The sequence below is a fragment of the Schistosoma mansoni genome, chromosome W (genome assembly GCF_000237925.1).
Source record: "Schistosoma mansoni strain Puerto Rico chromosome W, complete genome".
Classification (NCBI taxonomy): Eukaryota; Metazoa; Platyhelminthes; class Trematoda; order Strigeidida; family Schistosomatidae; genus Schistosoma; species Schistosoma mansoni.
Genome location: NC_031502.1, coordinates 31,788,350 through 31,805,893, shown reverse-complemented (window position 1 = coordinate 31,805,893; position 17,544 = coordinate 31,788,350). Strand labels below are relative to the sequence as shown.

At 31.9% G+C, this 17,544-nt stretch overlaps 1 protein-coding gene across 1 annotated transcript in view; it reads left to right on the top strand.

The window, feature by feature from the left end:
- Positions 1-8,464: 8,464 nt before the first annotated feature.
- The window catches only part of Smp_162500 (drug efflux protein-related), a gene marked incomplete at both ends in the record, with an annotated part of 12,465 nt that continues 3,385 nt past the window's right edge, over positions 8,465-17,544 (top strand). The window contains 4 exons of the mRNA XM_018789389.1: positions 8,465-8,648; positions 10,492-10,743; positions 12,668-12,906; positions 14,333-14,481. Of these exons, the coding sequence (XP_018654837.1) occupies positions 8,465-8,648; positions 10,492-10,743; positions 12,668-12,906; positions 14,333-14,481 (824 nt within the window). The remainder of the gene's footprint in view (positions 8,649-10,491; positions 10,744-12,667; positions 12,907-14,332; positions 14,482-17,544) is intronic.

The window sequence follows — 17,544 nt, the reverse complement described above, 5'->3', positions numbered from 1 at the left end:
CAGTGTAGCAGCAGCCTCTGCATCAGTAGGCATCAACATACACAAAGAAAGAAACGAAATCCTTAAGTGCAACACGGAAAACATCAACACAACCATACTTATTGGAGAAACTCTGGAAGAGGTGGAAAGTTTCACTTATCTGGGTAGCATCATGGATGAACTTGGGGGGTCGGATGAAGCCGTAAAGGCGAGGGTTGGCAAAGCAAGGACAACATTCTTACAATTAAATAACATACAAAACTCAAAACAACTGTCAACACTATCAAAGTGAGAATCTTCAATGCGAACGTCAGGACAGTCCTACTGTATAGAGCTGAAACGTGGAGAACTACCTCAACCATCATCAAGAAGGTACAATAATTTATAAACACTTTTTTACTTAAGATACTCAATGTTCGTTGACCAGATACCAAGAGCGACAGCTTACTGTGGGAGAGGACAAACCAGCTTTCAGCTGAAGAGGAAATGTGGAGAAGACGTTGGAAGTGGATAGGACACATACTGAGGAACTCACCAAACTACATCGAGAAGCAAGCGCTAACTTGTAATGCTGATGGGAAACAGGAAAGAGGAAGGTCGATGAACACATTGTGTCGAGAATTGGAAGCAGACATGAAAAGAATGAATGGCAACTGGAAAGGATTGCTTGGAACAGAGTTGGATGGAGAATGCTGGTGGACGACCTGTACTCCTCCACGAAGAGTGACAAGCGTAAGTACGAAATATCAGTTTCTGCAGATCATTCTTCAAATAACCAAAAATGTTATTGACTCATGAATTCAACTAATAAAAATAACTAAAATCTCCACAAAACCCTCCTTCTAACAAACAATTTATTTAAAGAAATCAACAAATCTATAAAATAGAAAAGTCTTTATTTTATGTCTTTAACTAAAATAATAATTTTCTAGTTAAATTAGATAAAACTAATAATTTTATTGGTTGACAACTAAATATTGTATGTTTGTAGTTGTATAATCATTTAAAGTAATATGTATATGATAGAGATAAAAAAAAATCGAATTGCAGATTACCGATTTCTAGTTTATATTTATCAACAGTGAAGTTATTAGCTTTCTATTCGAAATTTTACCATGATCTGAAGATTTATTAAAAAAATATGAAATCTGATCCTAATATTATAGTTGATCCAACTAAAGTGACACTTGCTAAAAATGATATTAAAGTTATTTGTATATTGATTTCAATGGTTATACCATTTTATACTGCAGTTGAAATATCAACTTTTATATGTGATCAGTTTACTTTCTACAGGTAATTTATTCATATTTTTCATTGATCTCATTACGTAATCTTCATTCAAATAATTTCATATTAGGAATTGAAGATTGTTATGTAATAAAGTATTAATATGTGTAAGTGGTCTAGTGGTTGAGATATCAAGACTTATATTCATGCAAAATTATGGCTTATATATTAGCATAAGCAATATAGAACCTCGTATATATATATATATATATATATATATATATGTACGGCACAAGTTACCGAAGGATATCTGCACAGTGAGATTAAATTATCAAGACAAATTTCAAAGTAATAAAAGTAATAATGGTATCAATGTCAGTAGAAGGAACTTGAAAAAGATGATATCATTCCAGAAGAAACAATGAATTTGTAGAATGAACAGTGTAAGGCAGTTTTAAAATTAAAGTTTTAGGAGAAAAAAAACGTGAATCACCTTTACCATTATAACTGATCTTGAGCCACATAAACCAATATCTCCAATCATCAATTATAATATTTTCAGGGATTCTAACCTTGATGTCCGTATTTATCTGCACGACGTTGTACACACAGTCATTGGTTTCATGCATGTTTGCTACATTTTGTCTTCGCGGAATTTACATATATTTATAACTCTATATATTCCACTCTCAATTTTAACGAACTGAGAAATAATGTGTACCCTTATATTGTTTTAATATATAAGTCGTTTATAGCCTTGACCACTAATTTACCTAAAACTATTTTCTTCTATTTAAGTAATAAATCGAAAATGGTAACTAATTTCTCAATAATAATCAATATCGCTAAATGGATATTTTAGTGCATTCCTTTGTTATATATGTTAATTTATCTCAAGTTTCATTGCCAAAAATGAATGGAAAATGTGAGCTGAAAATAGTATAAATTATCAGACTATGACGTTTTTTTTAATATCGATTTTAAGTTAAATGGAGGAATAGCAATATATAATAAATGGTTATTACAATGTTGAATACAATAGGTTTCCTACTTGATTGAAAATGCCAACACTAATTAGGATTGTTTTGCAGTTATTACGTAACACATATTTCATCATTTAAAGCTTCAAGTAATTCCTTTATTACTTAGTATTCAACTTGTTTCAGAGTATTTATCTAATGATAATCTCATATGCGAAAAACCTACTGATAGTTATCACCAGTTCTGGTTAAAAAAGCACACTGTAGAGTCTGTTAGTTCAGTAAATTCATTTGGTTAAGTCGATTAAGATCTTATAGAGATAAGTATTCAGTTGTACTGAAACTTTTTAAATGAAATCTAAAGTTTTTGATTTGAATTAACTGAAAACATAACACAGAATATATTATTGTATGAGATTATACTGTTAATGTTTTAAAAATTAAAAACACACTTTTCTTTGTGAGCTTGAAGTTGTAGTTCAATAAACGACTTTAAAAGTAGTTAAATCTCCGTCTGAACACTGCCCGACCAAAAATTTATTCGATGGAACTAGTTAGTAAGTGTTATATAGGTAAAAATTGTTATAATCAACATAATGATAGCGGATTTATTCACTCGGATACTTGATATCTTTCTCAACCTTCATCATTAAACAATTAAGTAAGATGTATGTTCAAGTTATTTCTTAGGAAATCAAGTTTAGTTATGTAACTATTGAATTCTGAATATACTACTGTATTATATAATTAACGATGGATACAATACATGAAACATTCATGTCATCATTGTTAATTAGGATCAAATCATTTCGAAGAGCCTCATCATATTTTGCTAGAAATCAATTTTGAAATATTTTTTAGATTTCAATAAACGAGCATATTAACAACACACTTAAATGATGATGCTTTTTTACTGAATAAAACGAGATATTATTATTTGTAGTTGAAAGCGTGAGTCAATTGAAGCTAGACCGCCATGGAAAACCTGGAAGCACTGGAAGGCCGGTTCAACCTATTGCGGGACTCCTCAGCAGTCCGCATCCACGACATCGCCTCGTGAGATTCGAACCCACGACCTACTAGTCTCGCACCAGAACACTTAACCGATAGACCACTGAGCCGTCATCCGATGGTGTTAATGTCTAACTTCAACCAATCCACTGCTGAGGAATCCCACGATAGGACGAAACGGCCGTTCAGGGCTTCCAGGTTTTCCCTGGTGGTCTAGCTTCAATTGACTCACGCTTTCAACTATGAAAATACTAAATCTCCACAAAAAAACCTTTCTGATATTATCATTTAATCATTGTATTCTATTTTTAGTTTCCTAACTGAGCGTGGATTACCTTATGGATATGGTATATCTATCGATGGAATTAAGCAAGTTTATTTTTTTATACTTTTCAACAATTTTGTTTCTATAATAAAATGAAATAAAGTTTACATTGAGTAACGACATCAATTGATTTAGATTAACTCTTTAATACAAATGAAATAGATCAAATTTCTAATTTAGCATGCATGATCAAAAGATATCATATAACTGTATGATGATGATGATGATGACCCCATTGTAAATTAATTCTTTGAACTCATTTTGGCCTTTAAAGAGATTGAGTTAATTCTTATTGAGTGATATTTTACGTGAGTTTAGATAATATAATCTATCAACTTCGAACAAAAGTTTCAATAATACCGAACTGCATATCTTAATTTCAAACCATTTTATATATTTAACATCGCATTTCACTTTGTTGTGACAGCTTATATTTGATTTACGTGTGTGTGTGTAATAAAAACCAAACCATAGATTTTCATGACACTGTTCTCCAGTAATTAATGTCATGATTTGCACGAAACCGTAATTGTGAATCTTAATATTAACCATCTGTGTTATAGTATCTGAAATATGTACAAGTATACTAATTCTTAACTCCGCCTGTAGCCCCTCCGGAGGCTACTACAGGTCCCAAGCCAACACAAACGAGGAGGGTCGGACATGGAGTTAGCGACTTCATCCCATAGAAAACTAACTGGCTAAAAAACGCTAACTGGAAAATATTATTCGAACCATTTAAACTCTGCCCTAGGAGTCAAAAGGTTTTCCTTTAGAAGAGTTATGACGCCTTATGATGAAAGCCAAGTTCCTTCGGACGTCACGAGGCCAATTCCTCTTTTGACAAATAGAGCAACCATTTATTTAGGTAAATGGAATGCTCGTACAATGTATGAGAATTGCCGCATAATGAAGTTATTTTGGCTTGTGATATAATCGCTAATTCAATCATTTTAAACCATAAATCAGTTCTTGTCAAAAATACTGCCTGAATATTAAGACGTGGCAACGGTTGCTCCGTTGAACAATTCAATTATAAGTAAAAAATTGCAGAAACCTAATGCTTATAGGCTATCAATTTTTAAGTATAACACTGAAGTTTGGTTACTTTGAGTTTACAAAGTTTTTTAAAAGTATTACGTTTGAAAAAATGTCACTACGCGTTTATGAAGAGTAAAATGATTAGCCATAAGAGAAAATGCTGCATACAAAATCATTTGTCTTATTTGTACTATAGTGAACTAGAATACAAGTGGAAACAATCAAAATGTATTTCAACACAAAATTACAGAACCTCTTAGTAAAATCTGAAAACTAAACAGTAAATTCTTCATTTACAAAACGTCAGTCAATTGTCCCAGACTTGAGCGATTATTTTTTCCACACAAATCACTCTCTGTTCTCATTCTTTTCTCTTCGATCTTCTTAACCTTCTGTCGCCAGGTATTTCACTTTCTCTTGACATCAGTAGCACACACCACAGTACTTCATTAGTTTACCAAATTAGTGTAAATGTTAAAGTAGTATTGTATTGATAAATCATAAATCAAATCTTATATTTTAATAATTCTGATACCTATGAATTAAATTAACCAGTTGATTAGAAAACTAAACAAAATTATGGGTTTGAAGCAATCACAAAACAGAAGGACATAATGGAGTATATATTTAATTGTATCTATTTATTTAATAAAAGATACAGTTGTTCGGAATCTTCTGAGAAATTTATGACAGAACACCTGAAAAAATCCTCCAGATTTATTCATGGACCACACTATGTAATCACAATTGGTTGATCACTGGATGGCGATTAATGTCATGTATGTCAAGTCCTTCTTAGTGCAGATCGAACGCTATAGGGGGTCGGTCACGGCCCGGATTGCTCAGTGGTAACGTCTCTTACTGTGAAGCTGGGTGATACGGGATCAAATCCGTCAGGGGCACCAGTTCACTCAAGATTACAGGTACACCTTGCTAACGAGTGCTAAGTAGAACGAAACTGGGGTCCAGCGTTTCCTGTTGACCACCTCCAACCACCATCTTACCACAATATGTCTGCAAAAATCAACAAGTAGAACTAAACGGCCGTCCAGTGCTTCCAGGTTATCCATGGTGGTCTAGCTTAATTGACCATTGTTTTCATCCATAAAATTACTAAAATCTCCACTAAACCCCCTTCTGATAAAAACTGTTTTATTGAATTAAATTTATTAAATAAAAATTCAACCTTCAATTATAATCAATCACATTGATCCTATTTCACTTCCATACAAGAAATTGTCTACGAAGTCTGAATAAAGTATTCCTTTACATATATTTTTTTGAAAACAATATACTGTTCCAGGTGTTTATATACACTTTAACGATCTAATTATCACTCCATGTATTTTTGATCTAAGTTTAAAAATTTGAAATGTATGTGAATAAATTGAAAACATTAAATTTTTTAAAGGTCTAAATTATTTTATTGAACGCTATACTTTATCACTTAATTTTAAACAAATAGATATCGAAATTTTTCCAACTTTAAACTTTCACTCTGTATTTTAATGAATTACTAGTTAATACTTTTATCTGTTATACTAGTTTAATGGAATTATTGAACTAAGATGGTTGAAGACCAGTAATCGATTAACTGTCTCATTATTTTAGTTATTGTTGTATTCAACTATTTAGTGTTAACTGAAGAACCATTGAAACTGATAAGGATAAGAAAACTATTTCATCCATTGAGAATTTTCAGCTCTTTGTGAGACCTCTAAAAGATCAATATTAAAATGTTTTGTTGAAATTATCTGTTACTTACCTTACACTGACTTTTTTATTGTTCACTGAAGCCATTCTGCTTTGAAAACCATCTTCCTATTGAAAACATATCAAATTATTCAGCAAGAGAAAAAATATTTTACTTCAAGAGAAAAGGTTTTTTTCAATTAGTTAATCTGTGTATATAGTATTGTTTGTTGATGACAATATTTTCACAAAACAGCTGTTGAATAAGTTGTTCATCTAAATGTTTTAACAATACTAGATTATTATAAGCAACGATAAATGGTTCCTAGCGTTGGAATCCAGGACATGCGCTTCGTCCTATTCGGGACTCATCAGCTGGATATGCAAGCATCGCAGAGTTGTTATTCACGCCGGGACTCGAACCCAGTACTGTTCACTTCAAACCCAATCACGTTATCCACTTAGCTAGTGAGTCCTGATTGATGTTCAATCGGTTTGACTAATGTTATCCCAAATAGGACGAAACGCGCGTACTGAATTTCATTGATAGCCACCATCCAACTTTGCTTATAATGCTTGTAACTTAAGACAATATCCAGTCAATCCTCACAGAGTGTACATACGCCGATAAGAGACTGATCAGTTGCAGTCCTAAACATCAATGGGAAGATACAAACAAACAATACAAAATGAATTTATTACTAGGTTATGTATTTTCACAATCACTGATGAATTAATAACACCTGAATGTCAACCACGATATAACACCAATAATAATCGGATTTTAGTTAAGTATAGTTTTCACTTTTAAGTCCTTTATTCACATGACAATTTCATCAATAATAATTCTGAAATACAGAAAGCGTTTATAACACAAGGCAAATGAACTACATTCTTCTATAGTTACAAACATGTTCAAGGAAGATAAATAAATTAAATGGTTTATTTTGAAAATGTGAACGGAATGTAAACCAGTTTACAAAGATGATTGGATTGAGACAAGTTAGTATGGAATAACAAAAATACTACGGATAATAATAGTAACCACAGTATTATTGATAAGTATACACTTTTCTAAAAAAATATATATGATTCCTAGATTACTTTGAACTGAGTATTTGAGACAAAATCGACAATACAAAAAATGAAATAATGAAGTGTATACAGTATGTATAAGTCTTTATGAAACACTTTCAAAGATGATTGCAATTATAATAAACAGAAGATAAATGTAAATGGTTTAACCGTTAGTTTGATAATCAGATGCTCATTACATTGATAAGGGCAAGAACAAAGATTCTAACAGAATAGAATGAATTCATTTTATTTCGTTCGGTTCTCATCACCTGCTAACAACTTGTGAGATTTCAAATCATAATTACAAAATGGGTTTACATTACTTACATGAAAAGGTTTGGTTGGAAGTTATATTGAAGACACATTGGTATAGTATAACAAGGGTGTTAATAAATTTAATAGACTGAATATTGTAAATATATATCTTATGTAAAAGAAGATTCAACAACATTGATTGTGATAACAGTTGAACGGTCAGTAATAAGTGATTACATAATGAATAAACGTTGATAAGAATAAAGTGAGTAAAGCTGAGTTAATAAAATAAGATTACTAATCTGGAAGATAGTTGAAATAAAAACCCAGCGATGTAATAAATGTAAAGGAGAGTTAAATAAAAGTATAAGACGCAACGAGGGAATATTTGTCACCAAGGAAAGGAAAGATTAATAACCATCTTATTTTGAACACATAAGTCAGGGACTCCTCAACAGTGCGCATCCTGAAGTCCTATACTAGGACGAAACAGACATCCAGTGCTTCCAGGTTTTCAATAGTGATCTAACATTGATCGATTCATGATCTCAATCAAAAATCAATAATATCAACCTACTCTGATGACGCATTTTGCCTTCTTTTTTTGTAAAACATTTAAAATAGCTGTAATCAGTAGATTTTTATCAATCTTTATTTTTCACTTTATTGAATTAATAAATTGATGGGTAGTTCTCTAATTAACATCAAAAGAATTCGAAAGGTTTCCTAAAAAATTTCCTTTAGGTGATATGAAATCATTTGATAACATACTTAAAATGCTATTCATTTCTTTTAGTATGTAAGTTATTGTCGATAAAATAGAATTAATACATTTTATCTAATTATTGGTTAATCGATTCACAGCTCTACAGAAATGAAACTCAAACAACAGGATGCTCAAAAGCAAACATCATTAGTACAATCAACAAATAATTTTGCAGCAGTTGCTCCTGGTTTAATATCTACTCTGATAGTTGGTTATATATCAGATCGTTTTGGACGAAAAATTGCGTTAGGAATCCTCATAGCTGGAGAAGCTTCACAAGTGGTGGCTGTTGGTATGTTGTTTTTTATATAAGTCATTTTAGATCTAGTTTAAAAATACTCTTTAAAGGCTAAAAACAATGTTATACGATCTTGGTGTATTCTTATTAAGATTTACTTTAATGATAAAAGTTAAGTAAATAAATTAATATCATACAATACATCAGATATAGTAAAACATTGGTTTTGAGAAATGCATAGTAACCCTAAGAAAGTAATGTTTGGCGAAAAAATTTACAATGAATTTTAAATGTTCCTTAAGATACGAGGATATAATTACTTTGAAATTATCGGTAAAATGTTTATTTTCTCTGTTGTTTGAGTGTGAATTCGTGTTTATTAAACTTATTTATTGTGTTAGTATCAATATATGTATTCGAAGTATAAGTGAACAGTCTAGTTTTTCTTACTTACTTACTTACTTACGCCTGTTACTCCCAATGGAGCACAGGCCGTCAACCAGCATTCTTTAACCCACTCTGCCCTGAGCCTTCCTTTCTAATTCTATCCAATTTTTGTTCATTCTTCTCATGTCTGTCTCCATTTCTCGGCTCAATGTGTTCGTTGGTCTTCCTCTCCTCCTTCGACCTTGAGGATTCCAGGTGAGGGCTTGCCTTGTGACGCAGTTAAGTGCTTTCCTCAATGTGTGTTTTATCCACTTCCAACGCTTCTTCCTGATTTCTTCCTCCGCTGAAATCTCGTTTGTCCTCTCCCACAGTAGATTGTTGCTGATAGTGTCTGGCCAACGGATCCGAATTATTTTGTGTAGACAACTGTTAATAAACACCTGTATCTTCTAAATTCTAGTTTTTCTTAATTAAAGCTAAATCAATATGAATGAAATGGAACGTAAACACTAATAAATACGATTATGTGCATAACAAACGACAAATAGTAGATATATATTAATGAGAAAAGAAAAGATAGATGCCAGAAAAGAAACATTTTTTTTGAAAAAATTGTGGTTAACTCGATCAATACTAAACCTCATATATTTACGTTAATAACAGAGTTAACCAATTACAAGTTAGAACCATGCACTGTATTGAAAAATGAAATTTACGAATCAAACATTAATAAAGTAATATATGCATAGAACTTTATTAACAGATCATTTTATTAGGCAACCAATAAACTGATAATGGTATCTTTTTCAATCCTAATAATCACCAAATGGAAATGGAATTCCTATAGAAAAGAAGCAAGAGGGAGAACGTTTAACAAGTTGTGAAATCTTACAAATAACAAGTGATTTTTATACGGAATACAGAGAATTTTAGATTTAAGCTTAGTGGAGATGTGTATAAATATGGCGAGGTAATTTCTGATTGTCATTCGTTTTGTGCTTGTGTTTTGTCATTTGATTTATTCAATCTGATCTACATAACTTGTTTAATCCATTCGAATATGTTCAAAAATACCTTTCTTTGAATGTTCTGCACCATCTAAGGTTTCGCGTTACACTAACTGTATAAGTAAGACAAAATACTTTCAAATTAACATCACAATACTTTGAATTATGGATACATACATCATTATATAAGTGTTACTCTTTCATATTCACATAAAATCTATACACAGTACCGAATAACTAACTTGAATGATAACTGTTTATATTTAATATATTTTAGGAGAATAGTGAATATTAGATCTAGTCTACTTATTTTGCTTAGTCTTTCTTATAATTTACAAATCTCTACTGATATTCTCTACTGATAAGTGAGGTAATTTTTACTTGTTCAAGATTAATAATGATCGAAATTTTTTTATTTTCTCTATTTAACTTTCTAAATGTATCCTTATTCTTTGTACTGCACATTTATATATTATAAATGTATTTGTTTTTTATATGTACAGCTGTTGTAGTTTTCTTCCGTTTAACACCATGGGCATTGGTTGCATCAAATGTATTAGAAGGTTTAATTGGTGGTGGTTTACTATCAGCTATTGCTCAATTCTCCGTTTGTATTACAGATTTAACAAATTATGATCAACTTAAAAAATCTACATCTATTCCAAAATCTGTATATGAACGTCGACGTTGGATATTTCTAACACTTATTGATGGTTTAGCTTGTTTAAGTTTGGCAATTGCTAGTATGATTGCAGGTAAGCATCATACCGATCTCATTGATATACAATATTACTATTATATTTCTAGTTATGAATCTAATTATGCGTAAAATACATCCATTGGTATTAAATCAGACTTAGATAGCTGCTAATTTAATAATATAACTATTTCAAATCAAGTTTGTATTTTTTAGTTATTGGGTCGGTATTCAGTTGTTTGATAACAGCAAATAAATTATCAATTGATTTTGCCTAGCATTATTGTTTCATTTACATCCTTCTCTATAGCTCAGTTATGTAAAATCACAATTGGTCCTATGTAAGTGAAAGAACAAAATTAAACTTCAGGGTTTTACAAGGCTTCATCTTCTTATGATCAGTCTAATCTACTTGATTACATTAGCAGGAACAAGGATGTTACATTAATATTTTCGTTAAAGTAAAGAAATGCAGAATACCTAGCTGTAACATACGAAAATTAAAAGGTTAAATAGAAATCCACTCTGTATCCGATTTACCTTCAATAACCTTATATTACGTTTTCAAAATATCTTAGACGCATCAATAAGATTCATAGGAAAAAACATCTAGGCATCAATTACACTCGCCTCAGGATTTAAGTCGTAAAGAAACATGTGAATGTTAGTTGGATCATGATTCACTAAGCCAGTGAGTTATCAAAATGTTAATGATTGTTTTCTTTCAATAAGTGATTACAATAATGATGAAAATACGGCCAGACATGATGGAGTTATACCATAAATTTACTCGTTTATCAAACTTGAGAAATTCTTTTTAATATTTGAATCCGCGATCCCGCACACGAAGTTCAAACTCAGGATCTTCGGTCTGGCGCGCAAACGCCTAACCTCTAGGAGTCCCACATTAGGACAAAACGACCGTCCAGTGCTTCCAGCTTTCCCATAGTGGCCCAGCTTTAATCGATTCATGAACTTAACTATTAATTTATTACAATCTCCACAAAAACCCTCGATCTGATAATAAATCCTTTTTTACTTGTACTTACTAAAATCACTATACACGATCATTTTCTTTGGGCAGTATTTTAAATTAGTTACAACAAAACGTTATGACACAAAATGAACAGAAAATTCCAAATTGAATCATGTATACTTGAAAAATGCAAATAATATCCTGGTTTATACAAAATAATTCTTCATTAGTTTAATTTTAATGTCGTTTATCTACGTCAAATACCACTATAGAATTTGATAATAAGACATAATCTACTATGTGTAACGTACCTGAGAAGCATCATTGATAAACTAGGAGGATCGGATGCAGATGTAGAGGCGAGAATTGGCAAGCAAGGGAAGCATTTCTACAATTGAAGAACATATGGAAATCAAAACAAGTGTCAACCAATTTCATTCAAAGTGAGAATATTCAATACAAACGTCAAGACAGTCCTACTGTACAGAGCTGAAACGTGCAGAACTACTACATCCATCGTCAAGAAGGTACAATTATTTATAAACAGTTGTCTCCGCAAAATACTTAACATTCACTGGTTGGATACTATCAGCAACTAGCTTCCAGCTGAAGAGGAAATTAGGAAAAGACGTTGGAAGTGGATCGAACATACATTAAGGAAATCACCAAACTGCATCACGAGGAAAGCTCTAACTTGGAATCCTGAAGGGAAATGGAAAAGAGGAAGGCCAAAGAACAAATTATGCCGGGAAATAGTAGCAGATGTGAAAAGTATGAATGTTAACTGGAAAGAACTGGAAAGGATTGCTTGTAACGGAGTTGGATGGAGAATGCTTGTGGGCGGCTTATGCTCCTCCACGAGGGGTAACAGGCGTAAGTAAGTAAGTACAATGTGTAACCAATAAAGTATTTATTAAAAACAACTGTTTTAAATTATATTCGAATCATTTACATTACATAAATAAATAATGTTCTGATATTTATTTCATTCCTTTATAATTAAAAGGTTCATTAATTCATACATATGGCTTCAATACTACAATGATTGTTTGCATTCTAATCTATATCCCAGTTATCATTTTAATATTCTTTTTACCTGAAACAAATCATATCAACCAATTGAAATGTGATACTGAAATCAATGTATATAATCATCATGATAAACTAACAAAAAATGAGAATCATACAATGATGAAATTATCTTGTTGGCAAATATGTTGTCAAAAAATTAAACAAGTATTAATGGTAAATTAATAGTTAGATGGTAACTTTTGTTTTCACATGTTTTCTATACATATAAATTCTCTATTTGTCTGCTTTAATATATAGTTAACTATAAAGAGTAAAAGACTTTCTTATTAACTCGTTGGATGCTTGCTCAGTGGTCTAGAGATTAAGCGTTTGCTCAAAAAGTAAGGTCTTGGACTCAAGTCCCACATTCGTGATTGCGTACCGCGTACTGCCTATGAGCCTCATGGTAAGATGAAATAGCCTTCTAGTGCTTGTAGGTTTTTATTGGGGAGCTGATATTTATTTATCCAAGACTTCAATCAAATGTAAAATTAGGTTGACGATTAAAATCATTTATTGAACCTTGTAAATGATATCTCAGGATGAAACTGATGATTTCGCTTTACCCGAAATTATTTCTCATTATAGCTTAACAAAGAAGAAAATAGATCAGTTACATTTAATGTCCTGAAACATTGAGTCGATACAAGATAATGAGCTTTGATTGAAATGTTTAATTTAAATTTGAAAGTAATAAATATTGACTGTTCTGTTAGCATCAAAGTGAACAACGAAGAGGAGAGACTACCTCGATTACTAAAAATGAAAAACCTGGAAACACTGGACGGCCGTTTCGTCCCGTTGTGGGACTCCTTGGCAGTGTGCATCCGTGATCTCGCCTCGCGAGATTCGAGCCCAGGACCTATCAGTCTCGTGCGCGAGGGCTTAACCACAATAGGACGAAACGGCCATCCAGTGCTTCCATGTTTTCCATGGTAGTCTAGCTTCAATTTATTCATGATTTCAACTATATAAAAAATTACTAAAACCTCCACAAAACCCCCTCCTAATACTAAGAATTAATTATATGATCACAAGTTAAATAAATTAATTGTGTTTTTGTAAAGCTGTTAAAATATTATGTAACTCAGCCATTAACATTATATCATCAGCCTCAATGCAGTATCACTCACCAACTAAGTAAATTAATTATGTATTCCTTTATAAGTAAAGCCGTTTCGAAGAGATTAACAAGATGTTGGGATAAATTAAGAAAAGGACGTTCAGTTCATTGACCAAATGGTTGGAAGTTAACTGTTATAACTATGAAGCCTCAGATATGTAGTGAATTAAAAAACTAAGTATCTCTATTATTATTACCAATTATTAATGTAATACCAAAAACTGCAACATTCAGTTAACAAAATTCTTTACGGTTTCAACTATTCAACTGATTTTAAACGATTCCCATTATGCACACAGTGTAGTTTCATCAAATGTTATAAAATTAGCTATCATTTTCTGAAAGCTTATGCTTTATAAGAAACTACCTTTGTGCTTATATACAATAAATAACTGTAGCGGAATATGATTTTCTCCACAGCAATTATTATTTCATAATCTTTCAAGTAAAATACTTTCTGTCATCTTTTATTTTTAGACCGTAATATCTTCCAATCCAATTTTAATAATAATATTAGGAATTCTGTTTATTGTTTCTATATCGGCAATGGTAGATTCACCATTTGTTACGGTATACTTAATGAGTGAACCATTCTGGTGGAATTCAAAGAAGCTAGGATTAAGCAAGTAACTTATATTTGTTTGAATTGAATTTTTAAATTAATCTGTAGTGATTTCGTTTTATGTTTACTCATTAAATATTATCACTTTGATATTGGTTGACAGTTGTTTTGAGATTCATATGTTGTTCAACTGTAGGAATGCAGCCCTTGCTTTGTCAGTCCTTACTTTTACAACTGCGTTAGATCCTCCTTGTTCATCGATGATGTTGTCCAGGTACGTGGAAGTTTTCACCTCTTCCAGAGCTTCTCCATCAAGTGAGATTGGGTTATTGTTCTCCGTGTTGTGTTTGAGGATCTTGCTTTTTTCCTTGTGTATGTTGAGGCCCACTGATTCAGAGGCTACTGCTACACTAGTTGTCTTCATTCGCATTTGTTCATGTGTATGAGATAGGAGTTCTAAGTCATCTGTGAAGTTCAAATCCTTTAATTTGTTCTGAAATGTCCATTGTGTTCTGTGCCTTCCCTCAGATGTCGAGGTCTTCATATTTCAGTCTATCACCAGAAGAAAGAGAAAGAGGGGGAGTAAGCAGTCTCGCCTGACTCCGGACCTAAATTAGAATGCATCTATCAGCTGTCCTCCATGCACGACATTTCAGTGTAGTTCGTCGTATGCATTCTGGATGGTGTTGACGATCTACACCAACTACACCATAGTGTCGAAGAAGTTCCAACGATGTTCTCTTATCCACACTGTCAATTGCTCCGTCATAATCAAGTATGCTGATATATAGCGGGGTGCTTCATTCAATCGTTTGTCAAAGATGATCTATGGTGTCACGATTTGGCCTGTGCACGACCGACCTATACGGAATCCGGTCAGCTGACCTCAAAGTTGAGCGTCTACTGAGTCTTTCATCCGGTTCAGTAACACTCTGTTGAAAAACTTTCCTGGTACCGACAATAGTGTGATACCTCTGTAATTCTCACGTTTGCTCTGATCTACTTCCAGTGGTATCTCGATGAAATATCCTTCTTTCCAGTCTGTCAGTGGCACTTGTTCTTCCTCCTAAATCTTCCTGAATAGAACGCGAAGTATGTTCTTAGTTAATTCTATGTCTGACGTCAGTGTTTCAGCTGGTATATTGTCTGGTCCTGCTGCTTTCCCATTCTTGATTTGCTTGATGGCCATCCTGATTTCTTCAATCGTTGGTGGATTTTGTTAACTAACTGAACCACTAATTATAATCCAATATACTATTTCATGCTAACATAATTTCTTTTAGATAAGGCTTCTAGTATGACCCTAGTTCGAAATTTTTTATTTGTGAGCAGAAACACGTTTACCATTTACAACAATAAGAACTCTGACAAGGGAAATTATTAGTTTAATTTGTTTAATTATTAATTAATTAATAAGGGAATCACATTAAACTAATATTAGTTCTCTTCAGATTGTTTGGATTTAAAGTGTCAACTTACGTTTACCGAAATTAACATTAACCTAAGCTCCTATTCTCTAAATCAATAGCTTACTGGTTTCACCCTCGGCTTATTAATGAAGATATTTTATGTTAAACAAACAGCTCTGTATTTCTTTTTACAAATCTAAATGAAATATTTCTAAATATTATCTGAAGAAACAATAGGAAGCATATTTTGTTTGCAATTACTTTGCTTATTCTCTTTTGTTCATGAAAATCGAACGATGGTAAGGTATTTCACAATGAAAACATCATTTCGTTAAATTTCAGTGTTGACTTTTCAGAAAAATATTATGTTTCTGTTACATTGATGTATTGATTCTTTGACAAGAAGATATGAATTTATGAACGGTGACCTTTTCTTAGTTTATGGACAATACAATCAATGTTCATAAATAAACTGAAAATATGTATCTAAATTGCATTAACTCAATACCTATCTGTTTGCCTATTAATGTATTTTGAAATACAATAAATATATCTTATTGGATAGTACACAATTTTCTACTTGGTTTCTTCTTAGGTTTATAAACTGTAAACTTGAAAAAGTTCCCTGGTGTTTGGAAAAATTGAAAATAATAATAGCTAAAATGCTGATAAATAAACTTACTTTGTTAGACATCAATCAGAATTAGGTCTGATTATATCTAAGTTCATATGATTAAAATGATTTCTGAAATAACTTATTTATCAAGTATACATTTATGTATTCGGCTTTGATCAATAAATTACACGTGAAACCTAATGATAGAGATTGATGTCCAAAGTTGTTTTCGATGCAGCTCATACTAAGCAGCTACAATACTTATTATAACTGGCGGATATTAAGATCTGAAACCAATAAATTACGATATTACGACTGTTTTGTGAACATTTTAATTGTTTGTTAAAGTTGCGGAAACAAATAAGTAATTGAGTGAGACTGGTGACTTTGCTTAACTATAATTTAAGCAATAAGATGCTCAAAAATGTTGTAAATCAGCCTCCTAACATATATCTAGTAAGACTGGAACAATGAAATAATAATTCTCTATGTAGGCATTAGGATCAGGTAACCTTTAGCTTCACTGTAAAACCTCATTTGTGATAATTATTTGACATCATAGCAATGGATAATGAAAAATCAAGTTCGAGAATTGTGATGAACGAGAACACAAGTGAGGACAATGGAATGTATTTGAATACAAAATTACAGAACATCTTATTAAAACCTGAGAACCATACAGTAAATACTTGATTTTCAAAATGTCAACTAATCGTCCCAGACTTCGTTGTTCTTTCGTTTCCACACCAATCATTCTTTGTTCTCATTCTCTTTTCTTTGATCATGTTAACCTTCTGCCTCTAGACATTTCACTTTCTATTGATGATACATACTACTTATATCTGTCAACATCAGTAGCACACAGGACAAGAAAATAACTAACACTACTGAAAAAATATTATTAAACTATTATAAGAACGTAATGATTAAGAAGCGTACTTTATTTGTGATAAACAAGTAGGTTATTGTTGTTATTGTTATTTCATATAAATGGAATATTTCAATCATATAAAACATTTAATACCATGTCTCAATTTAAATCACGTAGGTTATGTCACTTGTTGAAAAATCTTTTTTTTATAGTTGAAATCATGAGTCAATT